Here is a 26237-nt window from a genome sequence, read left to right as displayed (position 1 = left end):
TCTGGTGAACCGGGTTGGTTTCCCCACTCCTCCACATGAAGCCATCTGGGTGCCCTTGGGCTAGTCACACTCTCTCAGCCCCACCTACCTCACAGGGTGTCTGTTGTGGGGAAGGGAAGGTGATTGTAAGCTGGTTTGATTCTTCCTTAAATGGGAGAGAAAGTCGGCATATAAAAACCAACTCTTCTTCTTCTTAAATCAATAAGAAATTTTTGTAGTCTGGAGATCAGTTGTAATTCCAGGAGATCCCCACCTGGAGGTCGGCAACCCTATTAGGTGGACTTGGGCCTACCTCGCTTGAGTGTTGTATACCATGTATGCCCTTGAAAGAAGGGATCCCATATGAAAGAATAATAAAGCCACCAGCACCCCTGAGTAGTGTTGTCAACCTCCAGGTGACACCTGGAGTTCTCCTGGTATGACAAAGTCCATGGTATACCATGGAGTCTAGGTCAGGGGTGTCGAACTCATTTGTTATGAGGGCCAGATATGACACAAATGCTACTTGGTGGGGCCGGCCAACGGCCCACTAACCCAGGTCGAAAGTGGGGGAGTGGCTGCCTTGGCTAGCTTGCGAGTCAGATAAAAGCTCTTAAGGGGCTGGATCCAACCCGCGGGCCGCATGTTTGATACCCTTGGCCTACACCAGCGTGCTGCAGTGGTTAAGAGCGGTGGTTTGGAGCGGTGGACTCTGATCTGGAGAGCAGGGTTGGATTCCCCACTCCTCCACATGAGTGGCAGAGGCTGATCTGGTGAACCGGGTTGGTTTCCCCACTCCTCCACATGAAGCCAGCTGGGTGACCTTGGGCTAGTCACAGCTCTCTCAGCCCCACCTACCTCACAGGGTGTCTGTTGTGGGGAAGGGAAGGTGACTGTAAGCTGGTTTGATTCTTCCTTAAATGGGAGAGAAAGTCGGCATATAAAAACCAACTCTTCTTCTTCTTCTTCTAGGTGAAATCCCTCCCCGAATTCCCCCTTCCACAGACACCGCCCCCAAATCTCTGGGAATTTACGCCGAGTTCCAATTAGCTGCCTCCAGAGACACTTGGTTTTATACTAGCCGAAATTACAGCTATTTAGAGAGAAGCAATTAAGCATGCCGACGTGACCATCGCCTTGAACAAGGACCGTCAGCCGCTGCAGATTGCTGTCGTCCTGGACGCCAGAAAGGGCCCCATTCAGGCATCAACGGCCTTCGTTTCGGTTTCAATGCAGAAATCAGCGATGCTTTAAAACTATTAGATAGGAGGCATATAAGGACTCAAAGCACTCCCATTTTCTGGATGGTTCCTGTTTCGGTGATGACAGTTTTAGGAACGGCTGCGACCACAGGTAACAGCAAGGGCCTTCATCAGCTCCCCAGCAATCCTGGCTGTAATTTAAAATAACAAGCACCTTCCTGACGGCAAAGACGAGCTACAGAGGCTTGAAAAGGCTCTAAGGGATTCGCAGAGGATCGCTTCCAACGAGAGAGATGTCTCACGTACGGCAACGGGAAGAACGTTTCCACGCAACAAACTGTACACGAAGCAGTGTACCATTTTTTTTGCATGTGGTGGACACGCTTCGAACTCGCTGGCAATAAAAACTCCCAGTGCTCTTATGCTAAGCTAAGCCAAGCCAAGCCAGGAATTGTCTACTCTGACTGGCAGCTGCTCTCCAAGGCATTTGCAGCTAAGATTGAGGAAGGCCAACACCTCTAGAACGTGTCCAGAAGAGAGCAACAAAGATGGCGAAGGGTCTGGAGACCGAGTCCTATGAGGAAAGGTTGAAGGAGCTGGGTATGTTTAGCCTGAAGAAGAGAAGACTGAGAGTGGATATGATAACCATCTTCAAGTTCTTGAAGGGCTGACATATAGAGGATGGTGCCGAGTTGTTTTCTGTTGCTCCAGAAGGTCGAACCAGAACCAGCGGGATGAAATTAAATCAAAAGAGTTTTCATCTAGTCATTAAGAAGAATTTTCTAACAGTTAGAGCAGTTCCTCAGTGGAACAGGCTTCCTCGGGAGGTGGTGAGCTCTCCTTCCTGGGAGATTTTTAAGAAGAGCTAGATGGCCATCTGTCAGCAATGCTGATTACATAAGAACATAAGAAAGGCCATGCTGGATCAGACCAAGGCCCATCAAGTCCAGCAGTCTGTTCACACCGTGGCCAACCAGGTGCCTCTAGGAAGCCCACAAACAAGACAATTGCAGCAGCACCATCCTGCCTGTGTTCCACCGCACCCAAAATAATAGGCATGCTCCTCTGATACTAGAGAGAATAGGTATGCAGCATGACTAGTATCTATTCTAACTAATAGCCATGAATACCCCTCTCCTCCATGAATATGTCCACTGCCCTCTTAAAGCCCTCCAAGCTGGCAGCCATCACCACATCCTGGGGCAGGGAGTTCTACAATTTAACTATGTGTTGTGTGAAAAAATACTTCCTTTTATCTGTTTTGAATCTCTCTATGACCTTAGGCAGATGATGAGAGGGAGGGCATCTTGGCCATCTTCTGGGCATGGAGTAGGGGTCACTGGGTGTGTGTGGGGGAGGTAGTTGTGAATTGCCTGCATTGTGCAGGGAGTTGGACTAGATGACCCTGGGGGTCCCTTCCAACTCTATGATTCTATGGGTCTATGCTACCGAAGATCTGGACAATGATGCCAAAGGAAATGGATAGATCTGCATGCAAATCAGATGCTCCGCCACAACATCATATTTCCAACACAGAATATGAACACATGAAGCTGCCTTACACTGAATCAGACCCTTGGTCCATCAAAGTCAGAATTGCCTACCCAGACCGGAAGCGGCTTTCCGGGGTCCCAGGCAGGGGTCTTTCACATCACCTACTTGCCTACTCACTTTAACTGGAGATGCCAGGGATTGAACCTGGGACCTTCTGCATGCCAAGCAGATGCTCTACTGCTGAGCCACAGCCCCTCCCCAAACATGATGCTCCCTGGTACCAGATCTGGCTATGGGTCCAACCAACCTAATATTTATTGATTTAAATATTTTTATCTCACTTTTTTTTTGCTTGCATGCATGCATGTATGCATGCATTTATATCCCACTTTCCTCCCCACAGTTGGGAGTCCAAGCGGCTTTTAGAACATTGTTCTCCCCCGCTTCCATTTTCTCACAACAACCCTGCGAAGTAGGCCAGGAGGAGAGTTTGTGACAGGCCCAAGTCACCCAGCAAGCTTCCAAGAGAGGATTCAAACCCGGGCCCTCCAGGATCCTAGGCCGCCAGTCTATCCACTACACCCCACTGGTTTGCAGCATTAGGAGCTCAAAGCCATTTCCCAAAGCAAAAGAATACACATGTAAATAAAAACATACAACCCAGCATTTTCCCCAATACAAACTTAATGCAGGGAAAGAATCACGAGGACATCCCAGGCTGGGGCTGATTCCAGAAGCGCGGCTCACACAAGAGCACAGGCAGCATGCCATGGGCGAACAGCTAAGGGCCGCAAGCCCTTGAGCTCGCGCCCTTCAGCTGGTGCCAAAGGTTCACACCACTGAGCTTTAAATTACCTGCAAAAAGAGCCAAGACTGCTTTGACCGGTAGTGACTCCCCAGAATGCCAGGTAATTTTTTATTGCTGCCCAGGAACCTGATCCTTTCACTAGGGTCTTGCCTGCCCAACATCTGTGCTCTGCTACTGAGCTACAGCCTACTAGGGGGAGGGGCTGTGGCTCAGTGGTAGAGAATCTGCTTTGCACGCATTAGGTCCTGGGTTCAACCCCCGGCATCTCCATTTAAAAGGACCAAGCAGTAGGTAATGTGAAAGACCTTGGCCTGAGACCCTGGGGAGCCGCTGCCAGTCTTAGTAGACAATTCTGATTGGGAGGGGCTGTGGCTCAGTGGTAGAGAATCTGCTTTGCATGCAGAAGGTCCCAGCATCTCCAGTTAAAAGAGACAAGGTAGGAAGTGATGTGAAAGACCTCAGCCTGAGGATCATGGAGAGTTGCTGCCAGTCCGAGTAGACGATACTGACTTTGGTGGACCAAGGGTCTGATTTAGTATAAGGCAATTTTATGGGTGTTCAGTGCCTCCGTGTTAAGGAAAATTTCAGGCATGAACAGAAATTACAGGGTCAGGAAAGCAATAACATCATTCTGGTTAATAATCCATAAAGTTTCCACACTCCCAACCCTGGTTGTTGCCAGTCCTTCATCAAGACATGGCACACACGAGATAAGAACATAAGAAAGGCCATGCTGGATCAGACCAAGGCCCATCATCCAGCAATCTGTTCAAACAGTGGCCACCCGGGGGCCTCTAGGAAGCCCACAAACAAGACGAGTGCAGCAGCACCGGCCTGCCTGTGTTCCACAGCACCTGATATTAAGCATGCTCCTCTGATCCTGGAGAGAACAGGTCTGCATCATGACTAGTATCCGTTTTTACTAGTAGCCATGAATACCCCTCTTCTCCATCAACATGTCCACTCCCCTCTTAAAGCCTCCCAAGTTGGCAGCCATCACCACATCCTGGGGCAGGGAGTTCCACAATTTAAATATGTGTTGTATAAAGAAGATCTCACCAGAAGTAATAAATATACACAGAAGCACCCTATGTGATTGTTTTAATGCACTGGCCTAACTCTGGGCATGGTTTGCGCTCGAATTCCTGGCAACCGTTCCGCTCTGTCGTAATGCATCTCTAAAAAGCCCTTGAGTTCCGTAAAAATATCTGCCTACTATTCCTTTCACATCTTTCAGCTTCCCACCCACCTCTTCAATATACCTTAACAACTTCATCTTCTTTTTAAAATAGAGATTTTCCGTTCCGTACTGAACCACATCTGGCTCTGGAGTCACAGGCTCTAAGCATCAGCTTCCCTCCCCCCACCCAGCTCCTGCTCCAAACTAGGTTTTATAGGATCATAGAATCATAGAGTTGGAAGGAACCACCAGGGTCATCTAGTCCAACCCCCTGCACAATGCAGGAAATTCCAAACTACCCCCCCACACCCCCAGTAACCCCTACTCCATGCCCAGAAGATGGCCAAGATGCCCTCCCTCTCCTGATCTGCCTAAGGTCATAGAATCAGCGCTGCTGACAGATGGCCATCTAGCCTCTGCTTAAAAACCTCCAGGGAAGGAGAGCTCACTGCCTCCTGAGGAAACCTCTTCCACTGAGGAACCGCTCTATAACTGTAAGAAAGTGCTTCCTAATGTTTCGACGGAAACTCTTTTGATCTAATTTCAACCCGTTGATCTGGTCCGACCTTCTGGGGCAACAGAAAACAACTCGGCACCCTCCTTTATATGACAGCCCTTCAAGTACTTGAAGACGGTTATCATATCACCACTCAGTCGTCTCCTCTCCAGGCTAAACATACCCAGCTCCTTCAACCTCTCCTCATAGGACTTAGTCTCCAGACCCCTCACCATCTTTGTTGCCCTCCTCTGGACACGTTCCAGCTTGTCTACATCCTTCTTAAATTGTGGTGCCCCAAACTGCAAAGATAAGGCACCTGATAATTTCAGGGGGGCTTAGAAAGGAATTGCTCTAACCTGGATAGCCACAGGCTAACCTGATCTCTTCAGATCTCAGAAGCTAAGCAGGGTCAGCCCTGGTTAGTATTTGGATGGGCGACCTCCAAGGAATACCAGGGTCGTGACAGGGAGGCAGGCAATGGCAAACCATCTTTGAACATCTCTTGCTTTGAAAACCCTATGGGGTCAGCATAAGTCATGGCAAGATAGATAGTCAGACAGACAGTTTAAAAAAGGAATTGTGGCAGAGAAGAACAGGTGAGAGCTACAAGTATTCACTTTCGATCTAGTCTCCTGATCCTATTTGAAAGTCTATTGTCATTTCCAGACCACTGTGTGGTACAAATATTATTTTGCAATGCTTATATCAGGACTCCTTCAGATAACCTCAGGAGGAAGGTTAACCTTGGGGGTAGACGACACCCTTGGATATCTATTTCTGTCCGTTAAGGGTAATATTGCATGCATCTGATGAAGTAGTATCTGGAGCGTGAAATTGTGTAACCCAATAACTGCTAACAGTCTTTAAGATGCCACCAGATCTTTTGCTGTAGATAAATAATATCTTGGTTTGAATGCAAAATTACAGTCTATTTAATAATATAGCGAATAATAATAATAATAATAATACACCTTTCTCACTGAGACTCAAGAAAGATTACGACAAGTACAAGAAAATAATAAAAAAACTCTTTCAGTCAATCAGTAAACAGATTTCAAAATATAGCATCAAATCAGTAAACAGATTACCGGTACAAGATGTGACAGCAATACTGGAATCTTACAGCAAAGATTCCTAGTAAAATAAAATACATATCTTACATTGTTACATTGGGCCAATAAAGGCATCTGCCTGATATGCCAACAGGGGCATCTGTTCAGTCTGGAGAAAAAGGGGCTTAAATAATAATATGTGTGTGTTGTGTTGAGTGCTGTCAAGTCGCTTCCGACTCAAGGCGACCCTATGAATCAATGCCTTCCAAAATGTCCTATTTTTGACAGCCTTGCTCAGATCTTGCAAATTGAGGGCCATGGCTTCCTTTATTGAGTCAATCCATCTCTTGCTGGGTCTTCCTCTTTCCCTGCTGCCCTCAACTTTTCCCAGCATGACGGTCTTTTCCAGTGACTCTTGTCTTCTCACAATGTGACCAAAGTACGATAGCCTCAGTTTAGTCATTTTAGCTTCTAGGGTCAGTTCAGGCTTGATTTGATCTACAACCCACTGGTTTGTTTTTTTGGCAGTCCACGGTATCTGTAAAACTCTCCCCCAACACCACATTTCAAAGAAATCTACTTTCTTCCTATCAGCTTTCTTCAATGTCCAGCTTTCACACCCATACATAGTAATAGGGAATATGACGGCATGGATTAACTTAATCTTGGTGGCCGGTGACACATCCTTACACTCCAGAATCTTTTCTAGCTCCTTCATGGCTGCCCTTCCCAGTCTCAATCTCCTTCTGATTTCTATATAATATAGTGATGGTCTTTCCACAAACGTTAAATTACGAAATTTCTTTTCAGTACGGAAGATCTGAGCATGTCTCAAGACGGCAGATGAAAAGCCAGAGAGCAGCTTCCTCGGAGGCTTAGTAAGAGCAGCAGGCCGGGCAGAACGGTACAGATGTTGCATCTCATTGGCCCCTTTGCCTGAACCTTTTCATACAGTAAGACTCTGAGTGCTGCTGAGGGAAGGGGGGGAAACTGGAGATGTGTGACACTGGAAGCAGCAGCTGGAAAGCGCTTTTTCATAGTGACTTCTGAGTAGGATGAGTGAGATAAAGCATCAACGCCTGCAAAAATCCACCTCTGTTCTTTATAGTCCCTGGGGCTGGTTCCTAGGGTGCAGGGGTAGAACTGGAAGCCAGCCTAGGGTGCAGAAATGACTCATTATGACACCCTCTCCCCTACAACCACCATGTTAATCTCTATAATGCTGCCTTTTTTAGAAGTTAACCCTTTTTCCCATAAGTACTTAGCCTACGCTGCCATAACCTAGGGTGGTCACATGGACACCACTTGGTATACACAGAACTCTGCATGACCCAAAACTCGCAGATACAATAAAACACCATCTGTCGACCCATTCTGGATGGTTTCCTCTATCATCCCAGCCTTCCTCCAAGGAGACCAGGATGGTGTGACGTTTGCTCCCCCTTTCTCCGTCCTCACGACAACCCTGTGAGGTGGGTGAGGCTAAGAAACAGCGACTGGCCCCAGGCCACCCACTGAGATTCGTGGCTGACTGGGGATTTGAACCCAGGTTTCCTAGAGTCTAATACAACCCCCAAACTACCACACTGGTTCTCAGAAGTCATGCGACTGCTTCAGCACATGGGAATATGGCTGAATGTCAGCTTGAGGCTAACTAGAAACTGAGGCTGCCATTTTGTCTGATGCCCATACATGCCTTGAGGTACAGAGAAGTGGGAAATAAGAACATAAGAAAAGCCATGCCGGATCAGACCAAGGCCCATCAAGTCCAGCAGTCTGTTCACCCAGTGGCCAACCGGGTGCCTCCAAGAAGCCCACAAACAAGACGACTGCAGCAGCACCATCCTGCCTGTGATCCACAGCACCTAATATATTCAGCATGCTCCTCTGATCCTGGGGAGAACAGGTCTGCATCATGACTAGTATTCATTTTGACTAATAGCCATGGATACCCCTCTCCTCCATGAACATGTCCACTCCCCTCTTAAAGCCTTCCAAGTTGGCAGCCATCACCACACCCCGGGGCAGGGAGTTCCACAATTTAACAATGAGTTGTGTAAAGAATATTTCCTTTTATCCGTTTTGAATCTCTCACCCTCCAGCTTCAGCAAATGACCCCGCCTTCTGGTATTATGAGAGAGGGAGAAAATAAAATAAAAAGCAAACAAAAAGGGTGGGGAAAGGAGGCTGAGGAGACAGAAAACTGAGGCTGAGTGACTTTCCCAAAGCTATAGACGGGGTTTGTGAGATAATCCATTTTCCTCCATGTCCAATTCAAGAACTGCCTTGCTGGATAATAGTTATTATTACTTCACTTTTCTTTCCCATGGGGACCCAAAGAGGAGTACAACAGTGTTCTCCTGTCTTCCATTTCATCCTTGTAACAACAGCCCTACGAGGTAGGTTAGGCTGAGAGTGCATGACTGGCCCAAGATCACCTGGAGAACTTCCATGGCAGAGTGGGGGTTTGAACCTGGGTCTCCTAGATCCTCTGGTACTCTACCCACTACACCACATGGCTCTCAATACCAAGATTCATCTGACTTAGCTTTTTCCTTCCAGCAACAGCAAACCAGGGGTCACAAGCATCTCTCCCGCTGTTTGTCCCCAGCATTTGGATACTCAGAATACTGCCTCTGGACATGGAGGTTCTATTTAACCCTCATGAGCATAACAGATCCAGTATCCAATCTTTTTTTAAAAAAATAATAAAGGCCATTTTTTTTGTTATATTACAGTTGCTGGCCCCAATCCAGCGAAAGTTCCTCATACCCAAGTTCCAACAAAATACACGGGAAAACATATTCATGGCAAGTCCTTTTGATTTGAATAGGACCAACACACATGCAGGAGGTGGGGGTGGGATTCCTGTTTTGTTTTGCTGCAAACTCGCTTGTCAGATTTTACCCCAATCCGGAGTCTACCCTGAACAGTCCCAATGTATTTGAGTGGGGCTTACTCCCAAATAAGTGGGAGCAACCCTAGCAGGTCTCTGGAGAGGCCGTATATATGTTACAGATATAACAAAAAGATTGTGCGCTTGGGGTCTCTTTTTATTGTGCTGGGAAATGTCCTTTCTCTCTCTTCCAACTGTCCTTATTTTTGTCCCAACACCCTGATGAAAAGAGTACTGAAAAACTCCAAAGCTTGCACACCATTTTGGGGTATTTTGGTCCACCCTAATTTTAAAAAAAGTATTACGTGGCTGCTGTTTTGGATATTTTTTAGCAGACCAACCGAGCTCCCGATCGCCTTCATCCCAAAGAGGTGCTCTTAAGACATATCATCAGCAGAGGCAGGTGGGGCTTATTTCTGAAGAAAAGTGTTTTTAAAAAAGGGGGTTTTCTTTTGGGAAGGCAGAACAAGGGTTCTCCCCCCACCCCCATTTGTAAATACTTGTTAATAGGGCAGTCTCTGCTTCCGAGACTGACTCTCATATTCCACGGGACAACCGAGGAATTTAAAACAAGGAAATAGCCCGGATCCTGGTTTAATAAACAGAGACAGCTTTACGCCGCAGTTGCGGGGTGGGGGGGTGGGAGAAGATTAGGCAGCTCTGTGATGGACAATCTCCGAACATGGAATGGAGCAGTGGATTTTGGGATTCCTCACGCTCCGGCCAAGCTAAGTGAGGCATTTCTGCAGTCTCACAGAGACACAAACGCATCCTTTAACACACACACACACACACACACACACACCATCAGTATAGCACATCTCCCAAGTAACTGCAGTTTGGTACAAGACAGGATCTAAAAACTCTAACTGCTAGAAACATCTTAATGTGCATCTCTCTCTCTCTCTCTCTCTCTCTCTCTCTCTCTCTCTCTCTCTCTCTCTCTCTCTCTCTCTCTCTCTCTCTCTCTCTCTCTCTCAAAAGGGCAGTATTTGCCCCCCCCCCCAAAAAAAAATACTAGTTAGGAAGCTGAGATTCGGTGTGTCCCCCCGCCCCAGCCTTCAAAGCAACCTGATTACTGCAAAATAGCTGGACGTGTAACACTCAAGAGATGAAGTTTGCCTCCTAAAAGAGGGCAACGGAAGAAAAGCAAGATCAACCATGGTGCAGGATGACGGACTAGCCCCGAACCGAGTTTCATTATCTTGTGTGGATCCCTCGCCCAGTAGTATCAGCAAAGGCCCCCCATATCTACCTCTAGCTAGTTCACTCCCTTCCCTTCCACATATAAAGCAGGGGATTAAAATGTTATTTACTTGCATTTTGTGAAGTCTGAAGTGTATTTAAGCAGATTCCCTGGATCTCTAATAATGGTCTCTGTCCTTCCCTTTGCTCCCCCTCCTCCCAAATTAGTTTTTATTTCCTGGCCCCTGAGTAGATCCTACTATGCAATTTTTGCAACATTTGAAGTGTCACGTTAATACTTATGTTTGCTTCAGTCCTGCTTTTTAGACTTCTGGTCGGTTCTACAACCCTAACTCCTATTGCACAAGAGTCCAGTAGCACCTTAAAGACTAACAAAAATATTTTCTGGTAGGGTATGAGCTTTCGTGAGCCACAGCTCACTTCTTCAGAGCTGTGGCTCACGAAAGCTCATACCCTACCAGAAAATATTTTTGTTAGTCTTTAAGGTGCTACTGGACTCTTGCCCTTTTTGACTATTGCAAACAGACTAACACGGGTACCCACTGTGAATTATCCTATTGCACAGTTCACTGAATGTCCCATCCCGCCGACTGTATTGGCTCAGTTGGCGTAACCCGCCTTGAGTCCAAGCGAGAAAGGCGGACTACAAATGACGTAAAGAAATCTTTAAAAATTAACATTAAAAATCCCACGCTTGGCCAACGCAAGCTCTGTTTCCTTGGGTGCCAGGCTTAACTTCCAAGTCAGGAAGCTTGTCTTTCATGCATGCCTCTCTCTATGATTATCAATCAATCAATCAATCAATGAGAGAGAGAGAGAGAGAGAGAGAGAGGGAGAGAGGGAGAGAGAGAGAGAGGGAGAGAGGGAGGGAGGGAGGGAGGGAGGGGGGATGGATGGATGGATGATGATGGATAGCTAGAGAGGGAGAGATGGACACAAAGAGAGAGATGGACAGATGGATGATGGATAGAGAGAGAGATGGACGGGGAGAGAGAGACAGAGAGAGACAGAGAGAGACAGAGAGAGAGAGAGATGGATGGATGGATGGATGGATGGGCAGATGATGATGGATAGCTAGAGAGGGAGAGATGGACACACACAGAGAGATGGACAGATGGATGATGGATAGAGAGAGAGATGGACGGGGGAGAGAGAGAGAGAGAGAGAGAGAGGGATGGAGGGAGGGATGGAGGGAGGGATGGAGAGAGATGGAAGGACAGATGATGATGGATAGCTAGAGAGGGAGAGATGGACAGAGAGAGAGAGATGGACAGATGGATGATGGATAGAGAGAGAGATGGACGGAGAGAGAGAGAGATGGATGGACAATTGGATGATGGCTAGCTAGAGAGAGAGAGAGAGAGAGAGAGATGGACAGACAGAGAGATGGACAGAAAGGGATGGGCAGAGAGAGAGGTGGCCAGAGAGAGTGGTGGCCAGAGAGATGGACAGAGACAGACAGATGGACAGAGAGAGAGATGGACAAAGAGAGAGGTGGGCAGAGAGAGAGAGGAGGACACACAGAGAAGGACGGACACACAGAGAGGTGGACAGAGAGAGATGGACCATTGGATGATGGATAGCACGAGAGACGGACAGCTAAGAGAGACCGACGGGCGAGAGCGAGCGAGCGCGCCAGCGGTGGGTCGGGCGGCGCCGCTGCCCCCCGGGCTCACCTCTTGAGATAGTTCCTGCCGTACAGGATCTGCTGCAGCAGAGTGACCAGCGCGAAAGCGCAGACGAAGATGAAGAGCAAACTTCGGTTGCCCAGCAGGTCCCGGCTGGAAGTGGGGTCGGAGTAGCCCATCCCGGCGGCCGGGGCGGGCGGGCGCGGGGTCCCCTCACCGCCTCCGGACGCGGCCGGACCCCCCTGGGGCGGGAGCGGGGCCTTGGCGCCCGGGGCAGCGGCGGGCGGGCGGGCTTGCAGCGCCGGAGGCGGCCAGGGCGCAGCGGCGGCCCCGCATGGCGCGCCACCGGCCGGGCGCTCCACTCAGCAAAGCTCCGCTCCGCTGTCCGGCCGCGGCGGCGCGCTTGGGAAAGTTGCCGGCCGCGGGGCCGGGCATGGCCAGACGCCGCCCCTCCCTCCGTCCCTCCCCTCCCCTCCCCTCCCTCCGCCCGTTCATTCATTCATTCATTCATTCATTCATTCATTCCCGCCTGCCTGGCGCCGGAGGGCCGCTTTGGCGCGGCGCGCAAAACGCGGCGCCTCCTCTCCACCCGGGGTGGGGGGTGGTGGGTGGAGGCACCCAGAAGCCCCCCCCCTTCCCAGGGACCGCTCCCAGGCGACCCCCCAAGGCGGCGAGCCGACGGAGCAGCCGGGAAGGGCCAAGTCCAGCCGCCGCCCCCACCCCACCCCACCCCCGACACCGTCTCCAGTTAGAGGGACTAGGCAAGGAGGTGATGGGAAAGACCCCTGCCTGAGACCCTGGAGTGCCATGGGGAGGGGCCGTGGCTCAGTGGAAGAGCGTCTGGCAGAAGGTCCCAGGTTCGATCCCCGGCATCTCCAGTTAAAAGGAAAAGGCAAGTAGGGGGTGGGAAAGGACCATGGAGAGGGGCCGTGGCTCAGGGGTAGAGCCTCTGCTTGGCACTCAGAAGGTCCCAGGTTCAATGCCTGGCATCTCCAGTTAAAGGGACTAGGCAAGTAGGGGATGGGAAAGAACCATGGAGAGGGGCCGTGGCTCGGTGGTAGGGCGTCTGCTTGGCACTCAGAAGGTCCCAGGTTCAATCCCTGGCATCTCCAGTTAAAGGGACTAGGCAAGTAGGGGATGGGAAAGGACCATGGAGAGGGGCCGTGGCTCAGGGGTAGAGCGTCTGCTTGGCATGCAGAAGGTCGCAGGTTCAATCCCCGGCATCTCCAGTTACAGGAACTAGGCGAGAAGGGGATGAAAGATCTCAGCCGGAGAGCCGCTGCCGGTCTGAGTAGACAATGCTGACTTGGATGGACCGAGGGTCTGGTTCAGTACAAGGCAGCTTCATGTGGCCAAAGCGCCGGCCGAGCGCTTTGCAACCCGCCTCGTCGAGAGGTCGCTTTCCTGGGAGTCACCGGCAGATCTCCCGCCGCGATCCCTGCGGAAAAGGCTCTGCAAGGACGTGACTTGGGGGGGGGGGGGGGGGGACCGAGCCGGCGACCGCGTCGCTGTAGGGTCCGGAGCGGGAGAGCAGAGGGGCCGGGAGGGGGCTGAGTCATCGCCGCCTGTGGATCGGTGGGGGGGGGAGCGAAGTTATTCCACCTCCCCCCCCCATCCTTCCAGGGAAGCGCGAGCCAAGGTCGTCGTGCTCCTCTTCAAGGACAAACGCCCGCTCAGTGCCTGCAGACCGGTGCGGAGGAAAGGGCCACTGCAGCTGCAGAAAACGAGAAACGATTACTCCAAAGAAAAGGCCCGTTGTTTCTCTGACCCTTTCCTCCTCCAGCCAGATTTGCACAGATGCGGGAGCCTCTCTCTGCAGGCAAGGAAGAAGCAGCAGCGTTGGTTTTTATAAGCCAAGTTTCTCTACACTTAAGAACATAAGAACATAAGAAAGGCCCTGCTGGATCAGACCAAGGTCCATCAAGTCCAGCAGTCGGTTCACACAGTGGCCAACCAGGTGCCTCTAGGAAGCCCACAAACAAGACAACTGCAGCAGCACCATCCTGCCTGTGTACCACCGCACCCAAAATAGTAGGTATGCTCCTCTGATCCTGGAGAGAATAGGTATGCATCATGACTAGTATCCATTCTAACTAACAGCCATGAATACCCCTTTCCTCCATGAATATGTTCACTCCCCGCTTCAAGCCATCCAAGCTGGCAGCCATCACCATATCCTGGGGCAGGGAGTTCCACAACTGAACTATGCATTGTGTGAAAAAATACTTCCTTTTATCTGTTTTGAATCTCTCACCCTCCAGCTTCAGCAGACGACCCCGTGTTCTATGGGAGAGAGAGAAAAACGTCTCCCTGTCCACTCTCTCCAAACCATGCATAATTTTATAGACCTCTATCATGTCTCCCCTCAGCTGCCTTCTTTCCAAGCTGAACAGCCCTAAGCATCTTAACTGCTCCCCATAGGACAGTTGCTCTAGTCCCTTAATCATTTTGGTTGCTCTTTTCTGCACCTTCTCAAGCTCTGTAATATCCTTTTTTAGGTGCGGTGACCAGAACTATACACAGTATTCCAAGTGTGGTCTCACCATAGATTTGTACAAGGGCAGTATGATATCAGCAGTTTTATTCTCTATTCCTCGTCTAATTATGGCCAGCATGGAATTTGCCTTTTTTACAGCAGCCGCACACTGGGTTGACATCTTCATTGAACTATCCACTACCACCCCAAAATCCCTTTCTTGGTCTGTCGCTGCCAGCACAGATCCCATCAGTGTATATGTGAAGTTGGGATTTTTTGCCCCAATATGCAACACTTTACACTTACTCACATTGAATCTCATTTGCCATTTTAATGCCCATTCTTCCAGTCTGCAGAGATCCTTCTGGAGCTCTTCACAGTCCGATTTTGTTTTAACCACCCTAAATAATTTGGTGTCATCTGCAAACTTGGCTACTTCACTGTTTAACCCCAACTCCAGGTCATTGATTAACAGGTTGAAAAGCACCGGTCCCAACACAGATCTCTGAGGCACCCCACTGCCCACATCCCGCCATTGGGAGAACTGACCATTGATTCCTACTCTCTGCTTCCTATTTTTCAGCCAGCTCTCAATCCATAAGAGGACTTGTCCTCTTATCCCATGACTATGAAGTTTGCTTAGCAGTCTTTGGTGGGGGACGTTTGTCAAAAGCTTTTTGGAAATCCAAATACACAATATCCACAGGCTCATTCCTGTCCACATGCTTAATGACGCTTTCAAAAAACTCTAATAGGTTAGTGAGACAGGACCTACCCTTACAGAAGCCATGTTGGGTTTTGCCCAGCAGACCTTGCCCTTCTATATGCTTGACAATTCTATCTTTAATAATTCTTTCCACTAATTTACCCGGAACAGACGTTAAGCTAACTGGCCTGTAATTTCCTGGGTCCCCCCTGGAACCTTTTTTATAAATGGGTGTTACATTGGCCATTCTCCAGTCCTCTGGTACAGAGGCTGATCGAAGGGACATATTACATATCTTTGTTAGAAGTTCAGCAATTTCCCATTTGAGTTCTTGAAGAACTGTAGGATGAATACCGTCTGGTCCCTGTGACTTTTTAGTCTAGACGTTCTAGGACTTCCTGCCTTGTTACCACTATTTGCCTCGGTTCCTCATTTTCCCCTCTCCAAAATCTCTGTTCAGGAGAAGGAATCTGCCCTGCATCTTCAACAGTGAAGACAGATGAGAAGATTTCATTTAGTTTTTCAGCAATCGTTTTATCCTCCCTTAGAGTTCCTTTACTCCCATTGTCATCCAATGGTCCAACCGCTTCCCTAGCTGGTTTCCTACTCCTAATATACTTAAAGAATTTCTTGTTTGTTTTGATGTGTTTAGCAATATGCCCCTCAAAATCTTCTTTTGCATCTCTAATTATCTGCTTGCATTTCCTTTGTGCAAGTTTGTGTTTGCTTCTGTTCGCCTCGTTCGGGCAAACCTTCCAGTCTCTGAAGGAAGACTTTTTTTCTCTAATTGCTTCCTTCACCTTACCCGTTAGCCATGGTGGTGACCTCTTGGACTACCTTTCCTGACCTGCGGTATACAAGATAACTGAGCCTCTAGTAATGTGGACTTGAGTAACCCCCAAGCCTTTTCAAGAGATTTAACCCTCCTAACTGTTCCTGTCAACTTCCTCTTTACCAGTTTTCTCATTTTAGAGAAGTTCCCTCTTTTAAAGTCAAAGGTAAGTGTGTGAGATTTCCCAGTCACTTTCCCACTTGCATATAAATTAAATTTGATGCCATTGTGATCACTATTGCCAACTGGCTCAACTACATCCACATCCCGCACTAAGTCACCGGCAGCACCACAGAGTATTAAATCCAGGATTGCCTCCCCTCCGGTTGGGTCTATGACCAACTGTTTGGGGCACAGTCATTTAGGATGTCTAAAAAGTTTATCTCTTTGGCTTGACTGGAGCATACATTTATCCAATCAATATGAGGGAAGTTGAAGTCTCCCATTATTACTACTTCATTACCTTTACATGCTTCCCTAATTTCATTCTCCATCTCAAGATCACTCCATCTCAAGATCACTTAAGGGAGAATCAAACCGCTTTACAATCGCCTTCCCTTCCCCTCCCCACCAGGGACACCCTTTGAGGTAGGCAGGGCTCAGAGAGCTATGAGTAACCCAAAGTCACCCAGCTGGCTTCCTATGTAGGAGTGGGGAAACAAATCCAGTTCACCAAATACTCCTCTGCCGCTCATGTGGAGGAGTGGGGAATCAAACCCGGTTCTCCACATCAGAGTCCTCTGCTCCAAACCACCTCTCTTAACCATTACACCATGCTGGCAAGCCAAGCTTTGCTGCTCTGTTGTGCAAATGAGGAAACCCCCCCCCCCATGAACTGCAATGAACCCCAATGAACTGCAAGGAAGACCCAGCCGGGGAAGGGGGCAGAAAATGCAATCTGAAGTGGAAAATATAGCTTCTGGTGCCTTGTATTTATTGTTGCATTCATTTATTTATCTCCCATATTTCTCTCCACAGTTGGGACTCAAAGTGGCTTCCAACATGACAGCTCCTTTTTTCTCACAACAACAACCCTGTGAGGTAGGTCAGGCTGAGCTTGTGACAGGCCCAAGGGCACCCAGCAAGGCTTGGTGGTACAAATGGGGATTAGAACACACACACACCCGGGTTGCCCAAGTTCCTAGTCCACAGGTGGGACTCAAAGTGGCTTAGAACAGCGCTCTTCCTTCCTCTGTTTTCACACAACAGCAACCCTGTGAGGTAGGTCAGGTTGAGAGATTGTGGCAGGCCCCAAGGTCAGCCAGCGGACTTCCGTGGAAGAAGTAGGGATTCAAACCTGGGGGAGAGGCCATGGCCCAGTGGTCGAGCATCTGCTTGGCATGCAGAAGGTCCCAGGTTCAATCCCCGGCATCTCCAGTTAAAGGGACTAGGCAAGTAGGTGATATGAAAGACCTCTGCCTGAGACCCTGGAAAGCCACTGCCGGTCTGAGTAGACAATACCGACTTGGATGGAACCAGGGCCTGATTCAATAGAAGGCAGCTGCATGTGTTCATGTGAACCTGGGTTGCCCAGCAGGGTGGGCTTGATTTAAATCACATTGATTTAACGATGTAAACCACTCCTCCACATGAAACCAGCTGGGTGACCTTGGGCTAGTCACAGTTCTCTCTGAACTCTCTCAGCCCCATCTACCTCACAGGGTGTCTGTTGTGGGGAGGGGAAAGGAAGGTGATTGTAAGCCCGTTTGATTCTTCCTTAAAAGGTAGAGAAAGTTGGCATATAAAAACCAATCTCTTCTACAGGGATAATTTCCCCTGGAGGAAATGGCTGCTTCAGATAGCGGAATCTGTAGTATACCATAATTGCTGAGCTCCACCCCCTCCCCAAACTCTGCCCTCCCCTCTCCCTTCCGCCAGGAATTTCTCATGCTTGAGTTGGCAACTCTAAAAATGCATTAGCCGCTCTGGAATGGGGACGGCAGAGGAGGAGGATGGAAGGGCAGAGGAAGGGGCGGCCTTCCAGAATCCACTGCCCGAGACTTGCCTCACAACAGATCCAGCCCCGCTGAACACTTTTGACTTGGAGCAATTGTGTATTAAGAACACTTAGATCCATTGTGGGATTAAACATTCTATTACACTTGATGGCACTTGGGGAAGAGAGAATGTAATGCTCAAGAATCAAGTGTAAAGCTTCCTTGAGTATGCAGATTGAAGGAGACGGTCCTTTCAACCGTGGCATTTGTGTTTTTAAAGAATTCGTATTTCTATTTGGACAAGTCATTCTGTTTTAGGCCTCGGATCTTTTCTGTATGGAAGAAGAGTTGGTTTTTATACCCTGATTTTCTGTACTCTTAAGGAGACTCATAGTGGCTTACAATCATAGAATCATAGAGTTGGAAGGGACCACCAGGGTCATCTAGTTCAACCCCCTGCACAATGCAGGAAATTCACAATGACCTCCCCCCCACACACACCCAGTGACCCATACTCCGTACCCAGAAAATGGCCAAGATGCTCTCCCTCTTATCATCTGCTTAAGGTCATCGATTCTAGGCTCTTCTTAAAAACCTCCAGGGAAGGAGAGCTTACCACCTCCCGTGGAAGCCTGTTCCACTGAGGAACTGCAGATCATGAGAGGGAGGGCACCTTGGCCATCTTCTGGGCATGGAATAGGGGTCACTGGGGGTGTGGGGGGGAGGTAGTTGTAAATTTCCTGCATTGTGCAGGGGGTTGGACTAGATGATCCTGGTGGTCCCTTCCAACTCTATGATTCTATGCAGTGAATACAGTCTGCTTTGACACTCAACAACCTTTTGGTTAGAAGGCACGCGCACGAGCACTGAGCGCATATGCGCAGGCTGCAAGACAGGAAACAGCAGGGACACGTTTTCGCCTATGGGCTGTGCGGCTGTACAGCCGTGCACTGTACTGAAATGTCCTTGACAAGGACAACCAGGCCCCAGGGAGCTGCTGTGAAAGGCGGGAGCATTAGAACAGCACTCAGCCCAAAGGGTTTTTTCCACGAGTTAACTTAAAAATAATTGGCAGGGGCTTAAACGCCTCTTTCAGCCAAGCTCCCGGTAAATTCCATTATAGTTGCATCTAGTAATTGCGTTGGCTAAAAGGTCTGTGGGTGGGGAGTCTCCCTGTGGAAGCGGGTGGGCAGAGGATCAGGGAAGGGGAGAAGGGAGAAGACAAAGAGGAATGAATTTCCCGGCCATGTTCCCCTATTTGCCCCTGGCTCAAATTAGCATTCTGCAGGCCACGGTGGACAAGACAGGAAGGCGGGTTGGGCAAGAGGGCCTGGGGATGAATAAGTCAGAAAGGGCGGCGGTTACATTGGGGTCCTCAATGGGGTGTCTGTGGGTGCCGTGGTGCTTCCCGACACTTTTCCTGGTGCCGAGTAGGGTTGCCAATCACCAGGTGGTGGCTGGAGATCTGTCTCAGTTGCTCCTTGGAGTTATGCATGAGTTTTCCTTCCATTAGAGATGACCTTGCTGCCAGCCCTCACAGATCCCAGGAATTCCCGTTTCTCTGTTAACCCAATTGTTCCCTCTCCCCTGAGCTCAGCCCGGGTGAAATCTCCATGCATAAGGCAAAGCTTGGGACACGCAAGCTTAGTTTTTCTCACAGACAATCACAAAGCAGCATGTAAGGAGGTGGGGAATCAAATGCTTCCTGCTTCCTGGGAACTCTTTCTGAGCAGAATAAAGGCTTTTCAAAACCAAGGCTTGGATTTCTCCCCTTGCCCCTTTCAGATTGCTCCATTATTATTATTTTGTTCTTAAAATGCTTTTTTATGTGGCAATTGGTTTTTTTTGGGGGGGGGGATTTTCTTTCACAGTAAGCTTTACAAAGTAAGCCAACTACAAAGCAGCATTTAAAGGGGCGGGGACTTGATTTGAGCTGGGAGACTGCTGGTGCAGAGATTCCTAACTGGAACGTGTGGGTCCAGCGAGCAACGAACCACAGGTAAAACTTCCATGCATAAATGACTATTGAGTCATAGGGTCACCATGAGTTGGAAGCAACTTGACGGCACTTCACACACGCTCACACACAGCAAGCACAGAGCTCAACACTCTAACCGCTACACTACGCTGGCACCCCTCTAATCTCACAGGGGTGAGATTAGACTTGCCCTCTCCCCCTCCTGGAGGAGAGGACCCCAGACACCTCCTCCGACTTGAGGTGGCCCACGGCAGCGGACAACCCCAGAAAGATGGGAGACAGGCGCTCCAGCCTGCTCCCCAACCCTACGGAGGAGCCCACGACTCCACCGTGACCACCCGAGGAGGAAGAAGAAGAGTTGGTTTTTATATGCCAACTTTCTCTACCACTTAAGGCAGAATCAAACCAACTTACAATCACCTTCCCTTCCCCTCCCCACAACAGACACCCTGTGAGGTAGGTGGGGCTGAGAGAGCTGTGACTAGCCCAAGGTCACCCAGCTGGCTTCGCGTGTAGGAGAGGGGAAACAAATCCAGTTCACCAGATTAGCCTCTGCCGCTCATGTGGAGGAATGGAGAATCAAACCTGGTTCTCCAGATCAGAGTCCACCACTCCTAACCATCGCTCTTAACCACTACACCATGCTGGCTGTCTAGCACCACTGCCCTCCCTTCTGCATAATGGTAAAATCCTGCATAATTCTAGCCTTGAATGTTCTCAGAGCAACCAACATTAATCACAGCCCACTGTTGGACTGCTCTGGGGTCAGTTTTAATGGCGCAGCAATTCCGCTGGCACCCTTACAGCTTCCATCCATAGGCACAGAGATTTCAATTCACCCGGCCACCTGCAAGCTGGCCCTCAAAGTGTTTCCCGGCCCTTCGGTTCCTCCGATGAAGAATGCTTCATAACTAGGCATGGATCTGCCAGCTGCTGTGAAATAAAAGCTTCCGTCCTGCTGCTGTTTAGCAGACTTAATAGGAACTGAAGTTCTAATAATATGCACTTAATGAATGAGGGCGTTCCAGCTTCCCATGGAATTATGCAGTGCCTGCATTTCTCTCGCACTGTTCGGTAATGATAAAGCAAGCTATTCCATAGAATCATAGAGTTGGAAGGGACCAACCAGGGTCATCTAGTCCAACCCCCTGCACAATGCAGGAAATGCAAAACTACCTCCCCCTACACACCTCCAGTGACCCCTGCTCCATGCCCAGAAGATGGCCAAGGTGCCCTCCCTCTCATGATCTGCCAAAGGTCATAGAATCAGCACTGCTGACAGATGGCCATCTAGCTTCTGCTTAAAAAGCTCCAGGGAAGGAGCGCTTACCACCTCCCGAGGAACCCTGTTCCACTGAGGAACTGCTCTGTTAGAAAATTCTTCCTAATGTCTAGATGCAAACTCTTTTGATTTGGGTTCCGATGGCCCAGAAGGTGAAATGCAATGGCCAATGTGGTGTAGTGGTTGAGAGCGGTGGACGAGAACTGGGTTTGATTCCCCACTCCTCTACATGGGGGTTGGACTAGATGACCCTGGTTGGTTTCCCCATTCCTACACATGAAGTCTGCTGGGTGACCTTGGGCCAGTCACAGTTCTCTCAGAACTCTCTCAGCCCCACCTACCTCACAAGGTGTCTTTGGGGGGGGGGAAGGCCATTGTAAGCCACTTAGAGACTCCTTAAAGGTAGAGGAAAAGTGGAGTATAAAAACCAACTCCTCCTCTTCCTCCTCCTCCTCCTCCTCTTCTTCTTCTTCTCAATTACTTTGCGGTAGGATTGGTAAATAATTAAAAATAAGAAATAAAAGAAGGCAGATCTTGAGATACTGTTGCTGTTAGGGTTGCCAGCTATGGGCTGGAAAATACCTGGAGATTTTGGGAGTGGAGCCTGGGGAGAGCAGGGGAGGGGAGGGACCTCAGCAGGGTACAATCCCATAGAGACCACCCTCCAAAGCAGCCATTTTTTCCAAGGGAACTGATCTCAATTGTCTGCAGATCAATTGTAATAGCGGGAGATCTCCAGGTGCCACCTGGAAGCTGGCAACCCTAGCTGGTGTTCAGATAGGGTTGCCAGGTCTCTCTTTGCCACTGGCAGGAGGTTTTTTGGGTAGAGCCTGAGGAAGGTGGGGTTTGGGGAGGGGAGGAACTTCAATGCCATAGAGTCCAATTGTCAAAGCGGCCATTTTCTCCAGGTGAACTGATCTCTATCGGCTCGAGATCGGTTGTAATAGCAGGAGCTCTCCAGCTAGTACCTGGAGGTTGTCAACTTTATGTTCAAAGAAAATTCTCAGTGCATTGGAATGAAATAGCATACCCAGCATTCACTTCATTGTAAATAAATCCATGTCTTGCTTGTATGTTTTCCTCCCCCAAAACACTCAATCTTTTAAAGAGGAAAACATTTAAAATGCAAACGTTATAGCATTTTGCCAGGCCAAATCCATGACTTTGGAATGACATACCTCCTACTCTTTCTTGAATAGGTTGCTGTTAAGTACAACAGGACTCTTTCCACTGAATGCACCAAAATGGAAAGCTCTTAGGTGTCACATTTTAAAAGCTTATTAAAAACTTCACCTTCAAAAAAACAAAACAAAAAATCAATTAAGGCTCCCATTTTCCCCCAGCCATAATTGCACCTGCCTCATTAAGGAAACATTATTGTGCCGTTTGTGTTTCAAACGAACAAAAAGACACTACGGAGCTCCTGAAGAAAAATCGACCCAACCTCTGCAGTAGGGTTGCCAACCTCCAGGTACTAGCTGGAGATCTCCTGCTAATACAACTGATCTCCAGCTGGTAGAGATCAGTTCACCTGGAGTAAATGGCTACTTTGGCCATTGGACTCTATGGCATTGAAGTCCCTCCCCCAACCCCTCCCCCTCAGGCTCCGCCCCAAAAACCTCCCATCGGCTAGAGATCAGTTGTAATAGCAGGAGCTCTCCAGCTAGTACCTGGAGGTTGGCAACCCTAAAATGCCCCTCCCCAGATGTGACCCTCAAGATTAATCTCCTGACTCTGCGTTGCGGTGGCTGATAACGGGTGTGGTGGTTTTAGCTGTGCTTGGTTAAATTGCAACCATCTTCTTTCCAAAACAGCCCTCTTGCCTTGAAGAGCTCTCATTCTTGAATCATTTGGGAGGAGGGAGGTGGTGGAGGCCTTGGGGAGGAGGCAAACAGAGCAGGTAGATGGGTTCAACCCCCTCATTTACAGGATTAAGTGGGAGCCCCTTTGGAATGTTTATTGGGGTTTGGGGTCACGTTTTGCATCACAGTTTTCCAGTACGTGTCTGAGCTTCTGAATCATTTCCCGCTTCTGCCTGCATTTAGCTGACCTATTTCTCCAGGATCTTTCTGTTTCTTTCATGCAAACCAAAATCTGTGGAATGCCTTGATCTTTGCAAGGCAAATGAGCGTGCCTTGATTTGCGCTATGTGCACTTGAGCAAATGATGTTATGTGTATTAAGCACCTTTATGTCGGTGTGTGGGGTGTGTTTGGCCAGACACTGCTTATTGGGTGGATAGAACATGTGTGATTTTGTGCTTGTGTGTGTGCGTGAGAGAGAGAGAGAGAGAGAGAGAGAGAGGGTGCATATTAGGAATGTTCAATCTGGTGTGTGTTCCTGTGTGTTTGGATAAGCATGGCATGAATCTGAAGTCTATGGGCAAAAACGCATAGTCGCTTTATCCTCCTTTAATCCCTGTTTTAGCCAGGATCGAACTCAAATGAGGCGAAACGCATGCGTTCGATCCTGGCAGAATCCTGGCTGAAACAGGGATTAAAGGAGGATCAAGCGACTATGCGTTTTTGCCCTATGTCTGTGGTCCCTTCTATGCTAGAACACGTTTGCTTGTTCATTCCGTTTCCTTACTCTTCTGCCACATGAACTCATGAAGCCGCCTTATAGTGTGTTAGACCATCAGTAACCGATTTTTGCAGACCATATTATCCTGTTTCCCAGGAAGGCCAGATCAGGAGAAATTAGTCACATTATTGAAAGACAGAGACAAACACGTTACTTCTCAAGTGGCGAGATTTGCTGCCGCCATCATGAAGCATAAAAAGACGATGGGACATGCTGACCATAATATCTCTGACCCATAATTGCTCTGCTCTGGGTCATTTGTCATCTTTTATTTGTCTCAGGATTGCATGATCTTTCCTTCCTATTATATTTTAACGATGAATTTGCATTTTAATATTTTATGGGAAATGTTTTTTAACCTATGTTAAATTATGTTACTATTTTTTAAAATGTTATTGATTTTGTTTTGGCGGAATTTCCACCTTGTTCTGTAGTGTCGCTATGTCTTTTTTTTTTTTTTTTTGCTAATGCCATAAAGACTTGATGATCATGAGACCATCAGTCCATCAAGGTCTACTCACACCGGCAGTGGCTCTCCAAGGTAGGGTTGAACATGAACCTGGCCCACCATGAGAGCTTCTTGTTGGCCCATTAGGGTTGCCCGGTCCCCCCTGGCCACCAGCGGGGAATAGGGGGTAGAGTAGCCAGATCCAGGTTGGGAAACTCCTGGAGATTTGGGGGTGGAGCCTGGGGAGGACAGGAACCTCATTGGGGTACAATGCCACCCTCCAAAGCAGCCATTTTCTCCAGGGGAGCTGATCTCTGTAGTGTGGCGATGAGCTGTAATTCCGAGAGATCCCCGGGTCCCGCTTGGAGGCTGGCATCCCTACTCCGTGGTCTCAGGCAGAGGTCTTTCATATCACCTACTGCCTGGTCCTTTCAACTGGAGATGCCAGGGATTGAACCTGGGACCTTCTGCATGCCAAGCAGATGCTCTACCGCTGAGCCACAGCCCCTCCCCTCTTTTTCTTTTTGAGCTGTCGTCCAGTTGACCCCTGGAGGAAACTAGATTCAGTTGGGTCTAAATAATAGATACCGGATGAATATTAGGGGAAAGTGTTTTACAGTAAGAGTTGTTCGACAGTGGAATCGGCTACCTAGGGAGGTGAGCTCCCACTCACTGGCAGTCTTTAAGCAGAGGCTGAAGAAACTCAGGTTGCCAATTCTGTATTGGGAAATTTCTTAAGGTTTTAGGCGTGGAACCTGGGAAGGGCAGGGTTTGGGGAAGGGACCTCGGCAGGGTATAATGTCATTGAGTCTACCCTCCCAAGAAGCCGTTTTCTCCAGAGGTACTGGTCTGTATAATCTGGAAATCAGTTGAAATTCCAGCAGATCTTCAGGCTCCACCTGGAGATTGGCAACCCTATACAAAACATGGAGGGAGAAGAAGAGGAGGAGGAGGAGTTGGTTTTTATATGCCAACTTTCTCTACCTTTTAAGGAGAATCAAACTGGCTTAGAATTGCCTTCCTTTCCCCTCCCCACAATAGAAACCTTGTGAGGTAGGTGAGGCTGAGAGAGTTTGGAGAGAACACTGACTAGCCCAAGGTCACCCGGTAGGCTTCATGTGGAGGAGTGGGGAAAACCAACCCGGTTCACCAGATTAGAGTCCACCGCTCACGCGGAGGAGTGGGGAATCAACACGTACACCCAGTTACTAGCATGTGAACGCATTTAAAGCTGAGAACTTCATTTCCTACTAGAATGTGATCCTCCCCCCCCCCCGCCCAAGGCAGAAAAGATTCAGCCTAAAAAGGGGGGGAAACGTTAAGAAAAGATGCCAAACCGCTGAGCAGCAAATGAATAGTTATTGCCTGTGCTAGTCACCCGCGCTGTTTACAAGAAATAAAGTCTATTCTTGCACTGAATGTTAATTTTTTAAAGAACACACTCAGAACAGGGCTATTATTTGAAATAGACAATTCCTTGTATTGGTTTGGCACACAAGTCAACCACAGGGAGGCTGAGAACAGACTGCAGTTTCTTTTTCTCTCTTTTTTTAATCCGTTGCTAGAAAATTGTGCCAGTTGGATAAATCCAGGTTAAACGGCATTTTATTTTATTTCTCTGAGGGGGAAAAAAACAACAACCACTGAACTCAGATTAACTCTGATGTACTTACAATTTAATAACTATGCTTCATCTCTCTCCCTCTGTCCAAGGGGTTCCAGATTTATGCTTTACTTTGAACATAATGGGTTTTTAAAAAAAAAAACATATTCATAATATTCGGTTAAAATCTGAGGTTTTGTAGTTGCTCTGCACACACGTATACCACAGGAGGAGGCTGTAGGTCTTTTGCATGATATGTTGGATAGGAGAGAGCATATTGCAGTGGTTAAGAGTGGCGGACTCTGATCTGGAGAATGGGGTTTGTTTCCCCATTCTTCCACATGAAGCCAGCTGGGTGATCTTGGTTGTCTGGAGATAAGGTGTAATAGTGGGAGATCTCCAGGTCCCACCTGGAGGTTGGCCACCCTATGCACACTGTCACAAGTTCC

General features: G+C 48.6%; 1 protein-coding gene across 2 annotated transcripts in view; it reads right to left on the bottom strand.

Moving 5' to 3' along the window:
• The window catches only part of ST8SIA5 (ST8 alpha-N-acetyl-neuraminide alpha-2,8-sialyltransferase 5), a 51889-nt gene extending 39766 nt beyond the window's left edge, over positions 1-12123 (bottom strand). For both annotated transcript variants that reach the window (XM_056848856.1, XM_056848857.1), the window contains exon 1: positions 11993-12123. In XM_056848856.1, the coding sequence (XP_056704834.1) occupies positions 11993-12123 (131 nt within the window). The remainder of the gene's footprint in view (positions 1-11992) is intronic.
• Between the last annotated feature and the right edge of the window lie 14114 nt (positions 12124-26237).

The sequence above is a fragment of the Euleptes europaea genome, chromosome 4 (genome assembly GCF_029931775.1).
Source record: "Euleptes europaea isolate rEulEur1 chromosome 4, rEulEur1.hap1, whole genome shotgun sequence".
Lineage (NCBI taxonomy): Eukaryota > Metazoa > Chordata > Lepidosauria > Squamata > Sphaerodactylidae > Euleptes > Euleptes europaea.
This window is presented reverse-complemented; position numbering and strand designations above follow the sequence as displayed.